The sequence below is a fragment of the Dromiciops gliroides genome, chromosome 5, assembly GCF_019393635.1.
Source record: "Dromiciops gliroides isolate mDroGli1 chromosome 5, mDroGli1.pri, whole genome shotgun sequence".
Classification (NCBI taxonomy): domain Eukaryota; kingdom Metazoa; phylum Chordata; class Mammalia; order Microbiotheria; family Microbiotheriidae; genus Dromiciops; species Dromiciops gliroides.
In genome coordinates, this window is record NC_057865.1 from 122,443,430 (window position 1) to 122,458,303 (window position 14,874).

The 14,874-nt window shown below is 35.1% G+C and overlaps 1 protein-coding gene across 1 annotated transcript in view; it reads left to right on the forward strand.

Annotated features, from left to right (window-relative positions):
- The window catches only part of POT1 (protection of telomeres 1), a 124,422-nt gene that overhangs the window by 66,364 nt on the left and 43,184 nt on the right, over positions 1-14,874 (forward strand). The window contains exons 8-9 of the mRNA XM_043969290.1: positions 5,712-5,842; positions 14,196-14,486. Coding sequence (XP_043825225.1) covers positions 5,712-5,842; positions 14,196-14,486 — 422 coding nt within the window. The remainder of the gene's footprint in view (positions 1-5,711; positions 5,843-14,195; positions 14,487-14,874) is intronic.

The following is a 14,874-nucleotide window of genomic DNA, read 5'->3' on the forward strand; positions in this document are numbered from 1 at the left end:
GATATGAGCATTCCCACACTTGAGCAATATGTACTGCCCATACAGTATGCCAGACTTAAAATAGGTGGATGGAATATACGTCCATGCCACCGAACATATTGGAGGAAACTGAGTCAGACTTAATCAGATGCATGGGATTGAGATGGTCCATGGCATCAGGCATATAGGAGGGAGCATAGAAGCCAGGTGTAGAAGTGAGATGGGTGGGATCAATACTTCCAGCCATCTGTACAATATTGTGGGGAAAAATAAAATAAAATATTAAACCAAGAGAATCCAACCTCAACATTTGTCAAAAGCCGTTCCCTTGGCCATACCTTGACTTCATGCATGTCTCCCCTCATGTGACAGTTCAGTGTCTGCTCTTGCATGTATTCCTCTTGTGATTGGATGGCATCTTGGCCAACTGGCATCTGATAACTCAGAATAAAGGCAATTAATGTCTTAAATGATAAGTTCCCATAATCCAAGTCTCAGATGGATTTAAAAATTGAGGATAATAAATGATTGCAAAAAATGTGAATACATCTTGACTCAGAATATAATATATAATTATGCAACAATTTCAAATAATACCTTTTTTTTACTTAGCATACAATTACTTTTTTGAAAAATCTGAACATATTTAAATACAAGTTAAAGCACAACACAATCTCAAAGACAACTTTTACAAATGTTCCCCTCTTTTTTTTTTTTTTGAATATGCTTATCAAAAATAATACTTCTAGAATCAATTTACACTTGCCATGGCAACCAATTTGCCAAGGAAATGCTTTAAAGAGTTTGATCAAATAATCAGTTGAGAAAAAATAACAAAAACAAACAACTCAGAATATGGGAGCACAATACTCCTAGAATTAACATTGTATTATGAAATCAAAACCATCTTGCAATGTTTCAAAATTAGAGATGAATAAATAGAAAAAAATACACATGGAACAATAAAAGACAATGAAATTCAAACTAGGGAAATCTAAATGAATATGAACTTAATATTAATAAGAGTATTATAAAATATAAACTTGATCATATGACTATAAAAAGCTTTTACAAATACTCTCCTTGTTTTAAAAACTAAGTATAAAACACAATCTCAAAAGCATGAAAATCTCTATGAAAATAAACCCATACCATTAATTTCAAAATGTAGGTGTAATAGCATAGAAATTCTATGTAACCTCTGAACTGACATTAATACTCTGAGTGAATTCAGAACACTTCTGATTTCGGTATCTAAAATCCCCAATACTCATATCAATACCTTGCTGCTTACTTCTACATTTCTGTAAAATATATACCCTTCCATGGCAAAAGAAGCAGAGTCTTGAACTATGTTGATTGTCATTCTTATTCAGCTTAAGTTTTTCTTCTTTAACCCCTCTATATTGTCTGTCGGGCTTTTCACCATACAAATGCTTTATAAGATTACTAATTAAAGACAAAAGCAGGTTAGCAAAATTATGAACAAAACGAGCATATCTGGAATTTAAAGAGCTTTCTAAGATTGTCTCAAAAGCACAGCCAGGCCAGGGAAGGGCTGAGCCTGAAGCTGCAAATGCAGGTAGAAAAAGTTGAGCATGCGCATCAGATCTCTGGACTTCCCAGGCAGGGGAAGCTATGGGCTTGGCCATAGGAGGAGTAGAGGGTGGGGTCTGGAGAGGAGGGGAGGGACCAGAGCAATTTGAATCAGACTTGATTTTGAACTCAGGCCTGGATTCCTCTTCCCCCACTTTGCCTCCAGGTGCTAGGGGATTAAAAGCTTCTAGAGGGTGGGTCATTGCCTCCAGGCATGCAAAATTAGAGCAACAATTAGTGTTAGAACTGGGAAAAGCTGCGGGAATCTCTTCAGGTTTCTCTGAAAAAGCATGGTTGGGAGAGGGAGAGATATTTCCTTGTGTGAGTAAGTTGCTGGCTCTTTTAACAAAAATAAAAAGAAAAATAGAAAATCCACAAAAACAAAGCATTAACATGATCTTATCTCCCATTTGTCTGGTTAAACAGACTAAAATCAAAAATAGGATAATTAGGGAGTTTAAAAGGTCCATTTGAAAAAATTTAAAGGGAAAACACCAGGCAATTCAGCAGTACTTAAGATTTAAAGGGTTAGGGTAGGGAAAATTTCTTACCCAACCGGAAGATCAGAAGTGAGGTTCAGCTTTCCTCTTCGTGGTCAGCCATCTGTTAAGGGCTAAAATTCTAGCTAATCTGTCTAAAATATCTAATGAGTGGTCGCCAATAAATTATAAGCTTCAGCAAGAGTTAGACTTTTAAGCATTTATTAAGGAGAATAAGAATTTGGTAAAGAGAGAGAGAAAGGCCTAGATTTCTATCTATTAAAGGGAGAGCACATTTTTAGCTCCCTTCTCTGCCAGCGTCCCCAGGAAAGAGAGTGAGACCGAGCGCCCGTCTCTTCCTTCCTCCTCCCACTAGTCCGCGTCACTTCCTGAAGCCTGGTCTTGCCCTCAAAGACCTTTGCTTCATGGGCAGAACTCTTCTACAGTAAGTATCCAGCAGGTGGCGTTATTCCAATCGTTACAGGGGACTAAAGGAGATACTGAGTATTCTTGAGCTGAGTAGTAATATGGTCAGACCTATGCTAAAGCACAATAGAAAATTGTTTAGTCTCTCTTTTGGGGATTGATGAGAGAAAACAGTGAATGGAAGCAAGGAAATTGAGAGCCTATTGTAGTAATCTAGTCATGAAGTAGTGAATGCTTGGACTAGAGTAGTAGCTGTGAGTGGAGATGAGAGGGAAGATGAAGGAAATGTGATATAAGAATCTAAAGGATTTGGCAACTAGATGAGTATGAGAGATGAAGGAGAGTGAAGAATTGATGAGATCTTTAGGTTGTAAAACCAGACTGGAAAGTTGATGAGATCATCAATTGAAAGGATGTAAAGTTAAGGAGAGGCTAGGGTAGACCTTTAGGCGGTATCCATTGTTAGTGGACATAACATTGATGGAAATACAGCAAAGGAGTTAGAAGAAAAGGTCAGACAAACAGGAGGAGAACCAGGAGAGAGCACTATTCTGAAAATCTAAGGTAATGTTAAATGCTGCAGAGAGATCAAGAAAGATGGGGATGGAGAAAAACCCGTTATATTTGTCAGTTAAGGGGGTCACTGGTAGCTTTGGAGAGAGGAGTTGCAGATGTATGATGAAGTCTGAAGTCAGACTGCAAAGGACTTAGGAGAAAGTGAGTAGAAAAACAGAAGCACTGATTGTAGATGGCTTTTTCAAGGAGTTTAGCCACTGAAGGGAGAAAAGATAGAGGATGATAGCTAATGAGGATAATCAGATCAAGTGAGGGTTTTTTTTTTAAGGAAGGAAGGTTTTTTTGAGGCAAAAGGAAAGCATCAAATAGATAGGGAGAGATTGAAGATATAATTAAAACCAGACTCTTTTCTTGACCTACTTGTGTAGGTACATGACATTTTTCACAGTGGCTAGATTTCTCCATTGTGGGTAAGACCACGGCCTTGAAAACTCTTTGTTAAATATTATTTTAATCATATCATATTGTTATATTTAAGGGGTGATTAAAATAATATTTATCAAGGAATTTTCAAGACCATGGTTTTGCCCACTAAATCTTTGTGATGTAGACTTTTCCAGAAGTACCTCAAATCTAACTCAGTACTACTATACCCTTTCTATAACATTTTTTGTTATATAAAAATTAGCTTATAATCTAAGTTTCTCTTGAACTCACTCAGGAAAGCTTAGTTACAATTCTCTCAAAAAATCATTATAATATAGTGTCACCTATAAATTATTCTCCAAAAGGCCCAAAATACAGAGAAATTTCATTATGGTTCATTTCTGTGAAACATTTAATAGGTTCATATGTTGGTCATGACTGTCGTTTTGTTCTTGGAATAAAGAGACTTTGCTGAGTTTCTCAGTTTTTCAGTGGTCACCTTTACTTAAGGTAAAAAACAAACAAACAAACATTTTAATCCTTAAGTTTTATCATGCCTCCGTGGCTAGGCAAATATCCCTATGGCTCTACTTTCTCAAATGGAAAAGGAGGCTGAGTAATACTGTGGTGAGAAAACTTAAACTCCTCCAATCATGTTCCTCTGTTCAATGAGATCAGCAATAGCTGTGCTTGGAAGAGAAGAATGATCTTTTTTTTGGTAATTTTTGTAGCAATACCAAATCATTTGATCTCTTCTAGGTTTCTATATAATGAAAAATTTTTAATGGCCTTTGCAAATTAACTTGCTCTCCCATTTTCCCACAAAGGGAGCAAAGGGTGCTTGGAAATCATGCAATTTTATAGATCATTTACAGACATTACTTTATTTGCTCATATTGTAAATATGTTGATCTTTATCCATTGTCCAAAAAACTGATATGTTTTTGGCCCTATCAAGTAAAAGGAAGGCTTCTAGCATATTGCATAGATTCCCTGTGGAAGATGTGTGAAAAGAATATAGACAAGATTTACAGAAGATGAAAAGGTTATGATCTGTATTTAAATATTGAAGTATAACTAAGGAGAGATTTTTTTCAAGAATAATTGAGAAAGTTTAAAAGAGAGAGGAAAGATAAAGGGCATTGAGACAAGGGAAATGGATGCTAAGTAAAGAATTAATGAATCACTTCCTGATGAGACAGAAAAATGATTTGGAGGGACAATGGTAAATACAAAAGCTAGGTAGGAAAGGGAAAGTATCAGTAAAGAAACAGGATTGCTTTTACTGTTCAGCTGAGGCCTCTACAAAATTAAGCAAGTCTTATATATGTAGTACCCCTAATTATATTAAAGGTAAAAGCTAGTTTCATGTGTGACTCTAATTCCTACTGGATTCTCTTGACTTCTACAAGCAGGCTGAATAAAGTAATATTTCTATTGGAGAATAATCCAAAAATGAGTCAAAATAAGTTTCTCTACAAGAAGTACAAGAGCCTCCTTAATTAATTAGCTTTAATGTCTCTTGACTTTGTTACTATATTCAGCAGCTGTTTATTAGTGTCTGCTCTATATGAAAACTCTTCACCTGAGGTTAATTAAAAATGTCATTATGTTAAAAAGAAGAACCAGAAAATGATGGATTCCTTCCTCATGGCTCACATGTTATATGGAAGTATATGGCACCATTGTATTTCTTTTAATTCCAAATCTCTCAGGAATTACTTTCAAACATTAGAATATACGCCCTTTGAGAGAAGAAATTGATGGATTCTTTGTATCTAACTGCTAACAGTTCCTGGCACATAGCAAGAACTTAAAAGATATTTGTCCATTTATTGAAACATTTTATTTTTTACTAAAGATAATCTTACTGTTTTCTTCCTGATGGCATGAAAGCTTCCTGAGGGAAGGAACGATTTCTTTTTGTATTTCTATCCTGAGCTACCTGTACGGTGCTTACACACAATAGGTACTTAGGAATTGCTAGATGAGTGATTATCTTGAGCCATGTTAGGTTAATAGAGTCCTACAACAGAGTTGAAATACCGGAGTACCCTAAATGACACATTATTCCTTTTGGGAAATGCCTTTTAAAAAGAACTCTTTACATTTATTTCTTTCACATTTAGCATGTAGTTTTAGTAGCTATGCTGCTTTCACTACTCATATTAAGTAGTGGCTTATACCCAATATGTACTTTTTATTTTAAAAAGCTTTTTATGATAACAAAAGTCAAATTGTGTTTTTGTAGTTTTGCATTGTAAAATTTTATGATTTTATATTTTTCAGATTATTGCTCGGTTGTACTTATTATGGACCAGTCCAATGCCAAGTTAACCTGTATGCTTTTTAGTGTAAATCTTGATTCACTTCCAGTAATCTACAAAATTGGAGACATTGTTCGTTTTCATAGACTGAAGGTACAATTTTTATTTCATGATGCATAATAACTATTAAAGATATGTATCTATTGTTTGCCAAACCCAGTAAATGCTAATTATATGCTTCAGTGTATACTGCAAACTGGAATAAACAATGTAGATGAAATATTAAAGAAATAGAATCAGTCAACAGCTATTGCTATAGTGTGCCACAGATGATACAAGTAAATGGATGAAACAGTCCCTATTCATAGCTTAGATTTAATAGAGATAAGGACCTGTAAAATATATAAAGCATAAAGTTAATAAACACATATATCCATCTACACAAAGTAATTAAATAAAAGATAATTTGGAAGAGAGGCCCTAGAAACTGGGAGATAAGAAAGACTTCATGTAGAAGATCGTACCTGAGCTACATATTAAATAAATAAAGGCACTCTGTGAAATAGAGGTAAAGATGGATTAAATTCCAGGGAGGGAAGATAGCAAGTGATGGTAGTAGACAGAATGTCCTGAATAAGGAACAAAGAGAAGGCCATTTTGACTGGATTGCAAGGAGGGGAATGTCTGTTGAGGCTAGAAAATTAAGTTGGAGCCAGATTGCATAGGACTTTAAAAGCTAAACAGATAAGTTAATATTTTATCCTGGAGGCAATAGGAAGCCAATATAGTTGGTTGAATATGGGAATCACCTGATTAGATCTGTACTTAAGGAAAATTACTTTGGCTGCAGTATGTGGGATAGACTAATGTGGGGACATTCTTGAGTCAGGAAGACCAATTGGAAGTTTGTTGCAATAATGTAGGTGATTGAGAACCTGAACTGAGTTTGTAGCTGTATAGGTAGACAGGGTAGGTCAAATGCAGGAGATATTGTAGAGGCAGAAGTGGTAAGATATGTGAATTGATGGGATATGTTAGATAAAGGATATTCAAGAGTCCAGTATAATGCTAAGTTTATGAACCCAATGTACTGAAAGTATTATGATGTCTTCAAGAATAATAGGGAAATTTGGAAGAGGGGAGAGTTTAGAGGAAAAGTCAAAGTCAACAAACATTTATTAAGTGCTTTTTCAGCTCTTACGGGTTTACCTATCATCTTTATGCACACAGTTCCTAGATCAATACATTCAATCTCTGTCTCTCCCCAACCTCCATGCTGGATCAACAATTGCCTATCGTCTAATTCAAACTGGATGTTCTTAGAATATCCACAGCATATCAATATGTCTGAAACTGAATTCATTATTTTCATCCTCTGAAATTCATTGAACTGATCATGATTTTTTGAAATTCCACTTTTCCTTTAGTCTTAAAACCCCTAACTCTTAGAATAGTTTCTTTGGAGAGATAAGGAATTAGTTAGGGAGGAATTAATGGATTATCTTGTCACAATGGTACCCTAATCGAGGTTGAATAGCATGAACTTGTACCCATGCAGAATGATTGTGAGACATCCTCCAGTTGTATTTGGGTCATGAATAGGAGCAGAGGAGGCAGATGGCAAGAATATGATGAGAGTAATCTAGGCCTAAGGTTTAGCAAGAGGCAAGCAGTGATAAGTGGCAAAGGGATAAGTGATTCAAGAGCAGAGGAAAAGTTGAAACCTAACTGTTGAGCTGAGATTGGAAATTGTGGAAAATGAAGTCAGAGTAAGATTAATTGAGAAGGTACTGAGGGAGGAAGAGATCAGTGGTTTCAATGAAGATGAAGAACAAGTATAGGAGGGATGAAGCATAGGTAGAGGTAGAATTATAGGAGAGAGCCATATAGTGGAACACTTGTGGATAACGGTGCCCTAGTATGTGACTATCTCTCTCTGTGCCTAAGGTAAGAGCAAAAGAAGAGGAGAGAAGACTTAAGGAGGTTGAGGAAATGGGAGTTTAGGAAGTTTAAGGAGACGTGTACTTAAATATTAAAGTGCCCTTGTGCTTTAAGTGCCTCCCTTAGCTCTTGCCTTATGAAGAGCAGGAATTTCGGAGGAGGAGATGCCAAGTCCACTGTCACACTCCTTGAGAAATGTGGGAGAATGACTGAAATTTGGTTTACTGCAATTATCATTCTGTTTAGGTGGAACATTTTCATTGCTTTCAAAGAACTCACAACATAATAATTATTTTCTTTCATAAACATTTCTTCCAGATCTGTTCAACAGCTCAAATAATATGAAACAAAAGTAATTTTAAGTAAAATCTGTAACATGGATATAGAATACAAATACACAATGTTCTTTGAGGTCTGAGGTGGGAGATGTCATTCCTGATTGAGAAATTCACTGAGGTGTTAACATTTGATTTGGGACTTGAGGGATGTATTTCAGGTGTCACCAGAGATAAGGAGAAAAGGCATTCAAGGTGGAAATGGCCCAGAGCTGAGAGGTATGGGATATACAGTTAGCAAGTAGTTGTACATTATGCAAGTGTTTAGAACATGAAATAAGGCAATGGAGGTGAGTAATTAAAGGTAAAACTGGAATTGCAAGAGACTTTGAATCCCTGGCTAACAATTTTATTCTATGATTTTGTAGACAGTAGGGAGCTCTTGGAAGAGTTTTCAGCAGGGGGGGTTATATACTCTTTGCATAATGAATATTATTTTGGATTGTATAAAATAGAATTTGTAGACAGTTAAGACCAAATAAAAAGGTAGTATATAGCAAAGCTTCTTAAAATGTGGGTCTCGATCTCATATGGGGTCATGTAGCTGAATGTGGGGGTCATGAAAAGTTTGGCAGTAAATGTTTGATTTGCATACCTGTTTTATATACTTATATACCTGGGATTGCATAAAAAATTCTCAGGTGAAAAGTGGTCACAAGTGGAAAAAGTTTAAGAAGCTCTGGTACTTAATATATCTTATACACCTGGTATAACTTAGCACATAGTAATGAGGGTCTGTACTAAGGTCCTGTCAGTGGGAATAGAAATAAAATTAAATAACCATTTATTTTTTTAAAAAAGATCAGTCATAAAATTTGCAGTTAAAGTAGTTTTAGATATCTTCTAGTCCATCCCCCTGATTTTACTGATTAAAAAAAGAGGCTTAGAAAAGCTGAGTTCTTTTCTTTTTCTTTTTTTTTTAAGTGAGGCAATTGGGGTTAAGTGACTTGCCCAGGGTCACACAACTAGTAAGTGTTAAGTGTCTGAGGTCAGATTTGAACTCAGGTACTCCTAACTCCAGGGCCGGTGCTCTATCTACTGCGCCACCTACCTGCCCCCTGATTTATTTTCTTAAGCTGAGTAGCAGAAGAAAGAAGTTGATAGAAGTACTCTCTCCAAAGTTACTACCAATCTCTTAATTGCCAAATCCAATCTTTCATTCTTCTTGACATCTCTACACCATTTGATGCATTGCTGACCACCCTCTCTTGCTGAATTAATCTCTCCCTTTTGGTTTTTCATGACACCACTCTTTTGGTTCTTCTGCCTTGCTGACCTCTTCTTCCCATCTCCTTTGTTTTATCGTGAACCGTTTTGCAGCTCTTACTATAGGTCTACACCACAAAACTCTGTTCTAGACTCTTCTCCTTTCTCTATCCTTTTTCTAAATTCTCTCTCAATGAACTCATTACTTCCTGTTACAGCAAAGTTCCAGATGGGTCCCTGGTAATTTGGGTCCCTTGTTGTAAAGGAGACAGTTAGGTGTCTCATGTGACATTCTATAAACTTGTAAAGAAAACATATACTGAGTAATCACGAAGGTAACTTTAGGAGTGTCTAGAATACTCAGAAAAAGAGCATAAATAGATAAAGATTTTTCAGTAGTTTCAGAATCCACAGGAACTCAAGGTGGCAGAGGGCCGAGAAAAAGGCAAATGAAGTAATGAATTTCCTTGTGGTAAATTTCCTGGTAAATGGCATTTAATTTTCCTATCCCCAGAAGCTTTTCCAGTTCTTATCTACCCTTTGCTTTTTTGAATAGATTAGTATCACCTTGGTTTTTAAGCTACTTGGGAAAATGTCAGCATAGAAATTTATTATTATTGATTGTAACAACACTAAAATAATTGGCATTTACAGTGTGTTTTAAGTCAGTCAGCTGGTCAACTGGAAATATCCCCATTTAATAATGAAAAGAAAAATAGCTTAGGGAGAGGAAATTAGTTAACCAAGGCTATAAGGAAAGCCATAAATAGAACCAAATTCTGTTTGTTTAAAGCAAATTTGGCCCCATAAAGATTTCTGTTTATCCTATGCAGTGTCACTCAGGTGTATTCACTGAAAATCATCCTAACAGCCATTCCTTTCTTCTATTACATCATCTCAATATTTTTTTTTCCTTTTGGCTCAAACACAGATTAGGGGATATGCTCTAAAATAGTTTCAATACTTAACAAAATTTGTGAAACTTTTGTAATTGGCTTGTCCATCACTCTGCTCTAAACGGGAAATTTTTTCTCCCATTGTCTAGCCTCCCTCTCTCTGTCTGAAATTATGTACTTATAAGTTTAGGCTAAATCACTACTGATGTCTGTTATAATTCATTAGATGTATCAAGTAATATAGAAATGTACATGGACATTCAAATAAGGTAGGGAAGGATGCAAAACTTGTTGTTTTCTCTCCTCTTCTCTCAGTGGTCTTAGAGAGTTGGGAGAAGAGGAGGGTTGAGACTGCAGAATAACAAGATTAAAGATTTAATTCCACATAGAAATTTTTCTTAGGGTATCTATATATGGCTCAGGGGATAGCACCTAGAGTCAGGAAGATACTGTCTCACTATTGCTTTTCTGCAATGCCTTATATGGTTCCCCAAACTTAGGTAAAAGTCTCTTGCATTGGAGGCCATTGGAACCCCAAAACAAACTGAGCCTTCGCAAATGCCTAATAGTTGAACCCAAGCATTCTTCTTTGTCATCCTGGCAAGACACTTGAAAATCTGTGATCCTATTGTAATTCCCTTCAGAGTTTACAGTGGTCAGGGGGTGGACTTGATTTTTAAAAATATAATTGTGATAGAATACTGTTGGGGTATAAGAACTGAGGGGAAGGATGGTTTAAAAAAAAACAACCTGGGAAGTATCTTATAATAGTATTTTATTTTCTTTTTTTCCAATTACATGTAAAATTGTTCTCAACATTCATTTTTGTTAAGATTTTGAATTCCAAATTTTTTTTCTTGCCTTCCCCCTCCTGAAGCCAGCAAGTAATCTGATATAGATTATACATTACAATCATGTTAAACATATTTTCACACTGGTTAAGTTGTGAGAAGAATCAGAACAACAGGAAAAAAAACAAATAAGAAACAACAACAACAAAAGTGAAGAGTATGCTTCAATCTGCATTCCAACTCTGTAGTTCTTTTTCTGGATGTGGAGAGCGTTTCCCATCATGAATCTTTTGGCATTGTCTTGGATCATTGTATTGCTGAGAAGAGCTAAGTCTATCACAGTTGATCATTACACAGTGTTGTTGTTACTGTGTACAATGTTCTCTTGGTTCTGCTCATTTCACTCAGCATAGTTCATGTAAGTCTTTTCTAAAATCTGCTTGCTTATCATTTCTTATAGAAAAATAGCATTCCATTACATTCTTATACCACAACTTGCTTAGCCATTCCCCAATTGTTGGGCATTCCCTCAATTCCCAGTTCTTTGCCACCACAAAAAGAGCAGCTATAAATATTTTTGTACATGTGGGTCTTTTCCCCTCTTTAATGATCTCTTTGAGTGAGGGGGATAAACAGGTTAAAAATAGCAGGGAGAGAAATAAACAATTAGTCATCAAAACTATAAATGTGAATGGGATGAACTCACCCATTGAACGGAAGTGGGCAGCAGAATGGATTAAAAACCAAAATCCTACAAGAAACACATTTGAAGCAGAGAGACATACACAGGGTAAACATAAGGGGCTGAAACAGAATCTATTATGCTTCACAAAGCAAAAACAAAAATAAATCTATTTAAAAGAGATTAAGAAGGAAACTATATCTTGCTGAAAAGTACCATAGACAATGAAGTAATATCAATAATTAACATATATGCACCAAATGGTATAGCATCTAAATTTTTGAAGGAAAAGTTGAATGAATTACAGGAGGAAATAGGTAATAAAACCTTAACCTTCCCTTCTCATATCTGGATAAATCTAACCAAAAAATAAAAAAGAAAGAAGTTGAGGAAATGAATAAAATTCTTGAAAAGTTAGATATGATAGATCTCTGGAGAAAACTGAATGGGAATAGAAAGGAATATACCTTCTTCTCAGCAGTACATGGGACCTACACGAAAACTGACCATGTATTAGGGCATAAAGACCTTATAACCAGATGCAGAAAAACAGAAATAGTAAACACATTCTTTTCAGATAATAATGTAATAAAAATTATATTTAATAATGGACAATTGAAAGAGGATTAAAAATAAATTGGAAATTAATCTGAGGGACTTCCAGGGGGCAGAGCCAATATGGTGGAGAGAAACCAGGTAGCTGCCTGAGTTTTCTTGTGTTTCCCTTAAAAACAACATTAAATCAACCCTCTAAACAGATTCTGGAGATACAGAACCTACAAAAAGAGAGGCACAAAGTTCCTACTTGAGATAATTTAGAAGACTGCAGGAAAGGTCTGTCTCACTTGGGTGAATATGGTGTTGATACCTAAACCAGGCAGAGCCAAAACAGAAAAAGAAAATTTCAGACCAATTTCCTTAATGAATATCAATGCAAAAATCTTAATAAAATATTAGCAAGGAGATTACAGCAAGTGATCACCAAGATAATACACTATGACCAGGTAGGATTTATACCAGGAATGCAAGGCTGGTTCAACATCAGGAAAACTATCAACATAATCAACCACATCAATAAGAAAACTAACCAAAATCATATGATTATCTCAATAGATGGAGAGAAAGCTTTTGACAAAATACAGCACCCATTCCTAAAAAAACCACTAAAGAGCTTAGGAATAGGTGGGACTTTCCTTAAAATAATAAGCAGTATCTACGTAAAACCATCAGCAAACATTGTATGTAATGGGGATAAGTTAGAGGCATTCCCAATAAGTTCAGGGGTAAAACAAGGATGTCCATCATCCCTCTGTTATTTAATATTGTACTAGAAATGTTAGCTCTAGCAATAAGAGAAGAAAAAGGAATTAAAGGAATTAGAATAGGCAAAGAGCAAACAAAACTTTCACTCTTTGCAGATGATATGATGGCATACTTAGAGAATCCTAAAGAATCAACTAAAAAACTACTTGAAACAATTAACAACTTTAGCAAAGTTGCAGGATATAAAATAAACCCACATAAATCATCAGCATTTCTATACATGACCATTAAAGCTCAGCAACAAGATATTGAAAGAGAAATTCCATTTAAAATAACGGTAGACAATATAAAATACTTGGGAGTCTACTTACCAAGACAAACCCAGGAACTCTATGAACATAATTATAAAACACTTTTCACACAAATAAAATCAGATCTATATAATTAGAAAAATATCAATTGCTTATGAACAGGCCAAGCTAATATAATAAAAATGACAATTCTACCTAAATTAATTTACTTATTCAGTGCCATATCAATCAGACTACCTAAAAATTATTTTATAGAGCTAGAAAAAAATAACAAAATTCATCTGAGAAAACAAAAATTCAAGAATATCAAGGGAACTAATGAAAACAATGTACAGGAAGGTGGGCTAGCTGTACCAAATTTGAAGCTATACTATAAAGCGGTAGTCATCAAAACTATTTGGTACTAGCTAAGAAATAGAGTGGTGGATCAGTGGAATATGTTAGGGACAGGAGACGCAGTAGTAAATGACTATAGTAATCTACTGTTTGATAAACCAAGACTCCAGCTTCTGGGATAGGAACTCAATATTTGACAAAAACTGCGGGAATACTAGATGACAGTACGGCAGAAATTAGGCATAGACCAACACCTTACACCGTATACCAAAATAATGTCAAAAGGGGTACAAGATTTAGACATAAAGGGGGATACCATCGATAAATTAGGAGAGGAAGGAATAGTTTACCTCTAAGATCTATGGATGAGTAATGAATGAGCGTTGGATTTGGAGTTAGAAGTGATGTGCTATCAAATCTCACCATTAGCTAGCTGTGTGATTATGTTCAAAGTTTCAGCTTCCTTATCTTTAAAGTGGGTAGTAAAATCTATATTATGTGTATCTTCTTACAAATTTTATCCCCAGCGCTTAACACAATGCTTAGCACATAGTAGTTGCTTAATAAATGTTTATTGGATTGTCGCTTTCAAAACTTTAAGGCACTGTATAAACATAAGATGTTTTAATTTTATTTATAATATTTGACTTATTTAAACTATCTAAAGAACCACCTCTCTAAAATCCTTTCTATACATATGATTCTCTATCTAACTAAACTGCTTTTTCCTACCTTCCCTTTTCAGATACAGCAATATAAAAATGAAATTCAAGGTGTTACTACTGTTGGATTTTCATCTCTTACATTTGAGGGGACTTTGGGAACTCCAGTAATTCCTCGTACTTCAAGCAAAATATATACCTTCACAGCAGATGATCAGAAAACAGTAGAAGCCTTGCGTATTTGGGCGGCTAATCATATTTCCTCCTCTGGGGCATTAATAAAATTGTCCAATATACAGGCAATGCAGTTTTTTGATTTGACTTGTCAACTTGTAGGGAAAGCCGAAGTAGACGGATCTTCATTTCTTCTAAAGGTGGGTGTCAAAAAATTATAAATAGTTAAGGTTATGATTAGTTTAGAATAGGTTCCTAAATTTTCAGAGCTCATTTTGTTTCTGGTGAAATATACTTGCTTACTATTTTTATCACATTTTGATGTTTAGTAACAATGGGAACTTTTAAAAAAAATTAAGCTTTTAATTTAGATAAATCCACGTAAGAGTGGATGTTAAGTTCTAGCCACTGTAGGATTACTCTAGCGCTTATGTGTAAATAAGTAAAAATACTATTGTTTATTATGTGAATAAATGCAAATATGTTGACAGATTTAAAGTATATTTTCTAAGAATATTGCGTCAAGAGGTTTTTTTCTTTTGGCGATAATGTTTTCATGATAGTCATAGGGACTAGTCCTGTGATTTC